Source organism: Microtus ochrogaster, linkage group LG1, assembly GCF_000317375.1.
Source record: "Microtus ochrogaster isolate Prairie Vole_2 linkage group LG1, MicOch1.0, whole genome shotgun sequence".
In the NCBI taxonomy this organism is placed as follows: domain Eukaryota; kingdom Metazoa; phylum Chordata; class Mammalia; order Rodentia; family Cricetidae; genus Microtus; species Microtus ochrogaster.
In genome coordinates, this window is record NC_022027.1 from 57,187,420 (window position 1) to 57,189,467 (window position 2,048).

General features: G+C 43.6%; 1 protein-coding gene across 5 annotated transcripts in view; it reads right to left on the minus strand.

Moving 5' to 3' along the window:
• Window positions 1–2,048, minus strand: part of Evi5 (ecotropic viral integration site 5) — a 139,187-nt gene that overhangs the window by 102,342 nt on the left and 34,797 nt on the right. For all 5 annotated transcript variants that reach the window (XM_005359650.3, XM_013350923.2, XM_013350924.2 and 2 more), the window contains exon 2: window positions 436–665. In XM_005359650.3, coding sequence (XP_005359707.2) covers window positions 436–665 — 230 coding nt within the window. The remainder of the gene's footprint in view (window positions 1–435; window positions 666–2,048) is intronic.

Consider the following 2,048-nt stretch of genomic DNA (forward strand, 5'->3'; position numbering starts at 1 on the left):
TCTTACCTCACTTCCTCTTCCGCCCAGCATTCTGCTCTGTTTACTCCTCCCACCTTATGTTTTAACCTATCAGGGCAAGCAGCTTCTTTATTTAATTAACCAATGACCTTCCTCCATCAAACAAAAACAAAAAAACAAAAAAAAGTAGGGATGGAAGCATAGGCCAATGTATCAAGGTCTGGGGACTCAATCCCAGCCCTGAAAAATAAATAAAACAAAAATGATAGTTTTGCCTTAATAATTCATAAAATTCAAGAAGGATTTAGAGTCTGCTATCCTAAGAGAATGAATCCCAAGCTGAAGGTAAATCTTAGTCTTAGACTAACCTCCCAAAGAAATTCCTGAATGTCTGTTTAGTAATTCTGGAAAACAAGGGTCAGAAACTAGGAAACTATATGATAACCAAGAAGAGAAATGTCCAGCAATTTCACTCACCGATTCTGTTCCTCCAGCTTAGCCAGGAGTTCTAAGTCGTCTGGACTCAACTTTGAAGGGGAGGCCGGCGAAAGCGCTGGTGTTGACAGTGTGGTGGACGAGGATGTCGTGTGTGATGACGCAGATGGACTGGCCACCTGACTGGCCATCTGACTGACTGTATGCGAGACTGTGTTCTTCACCCATGAGAGAGTAGAGCTCAGCTTTTCCGCCACCTTGTCTGTCGCCACCTGAGGACAGAAGAGAAAGCACATTTTAGTTGTGTTGCGATCGATGTGGGATGCCCCTCTGTATGCTGTGAATATGGTTTGTTATCACTGGTTAATACAGAAGCTAATGTAGCCAACAGCCAGGAAGAAGGCAAAGTCTGGGAGACACCAGCAGTCGCTAGGGAAGCAAGCTGTGAGGTGACAGTCACGAGACTCACTAATGAAAACGAGTTAACTTAAGTTGTAAGAACTAGTTAATGATAAGACTAAGCTAACGCCAAACAGCTTGTAATTAAGATTAAGCCTCTGAGTGGTTATTTTAAAAGTGGCTGCGGGAAAGGGCAGGACGAGAAACCTCCAGTTACATGCAATCATTTCCACAAACTTGGTGACCCCGCTAAGTTTGACTCAAAACTCACTGAGGTGATGGAGGTTAAGCCTGTCTTTGCTACCATTATTCTAACACCCAGACTTTGGAACTTTCTTTCTTCATCTTTTTTAAGATCTACTCATTTCTATGTTATGTGTTTGCCTGCATATATGTATATATACCACATGCATGCCTGCTGCCCTCAGAAGCCAGAAGAGGATGTCAGATCCCCTAAAACTGGAGTTAAACATGGTTGTGAGCTGCCATGCCAGTACAGGGAACCAAACTCAGGTTCTTTACAAGAACAGCAACTGCTTTGTAGACCAGGCTGGCCTTGAACTCACAGAGATCAGCCTGCTTCTGCCTCCCGAGTACTGGGATCAAAGGCATGTGCCACCACCACTTGGTACAAACACTGTTCTTATAAAGAGCTTCTGAGCTGGCAAAATGGCTCAGCCGTGAATGTACTTGCCATGAAAGCCGAGCATCTGCATTTGATCTTCAGAACTCACACAGAAAGTAGAAGCTGAGGACAAACTCCATAGCTGTCCTCTGTCCTCCATACCATGGCACACATGCCCATGAATATAAACACAGACACAGACACACACAATAATTTTTTAAAGTCTTAGCTGTGACATATGTAGCCTTAAAGATTACAAGCCATGCAGTACTTGTATGATCTTCGAGATCTCAAATCTTATGTAACAGGGAAAAAAGGTTAAACCACTATAAACCATCTTCTGAATAACTTAATGCCAGCCACCCTTAAGTTTATGTACAGTGATTCATTCACAGACATCTGCTCCAACTTCTGACAGTAAACAGTGCTCTCGTGGATTGTCCAAAGCTATGAAATGGTGCTCTCTCCCTACATCCTAGACGTCTACCTAGGATGAAAACTCTACGCAGGGACAGGATAATATGGAAAATAATTGGGGGCTGGAGAGATGGCTCAGAGGTTAAGAGCATTGCCTGCTCTTCCAACGGTCCTGAGTTCAATTCCCAGCAACCACATGGTGGCTCACAACCAT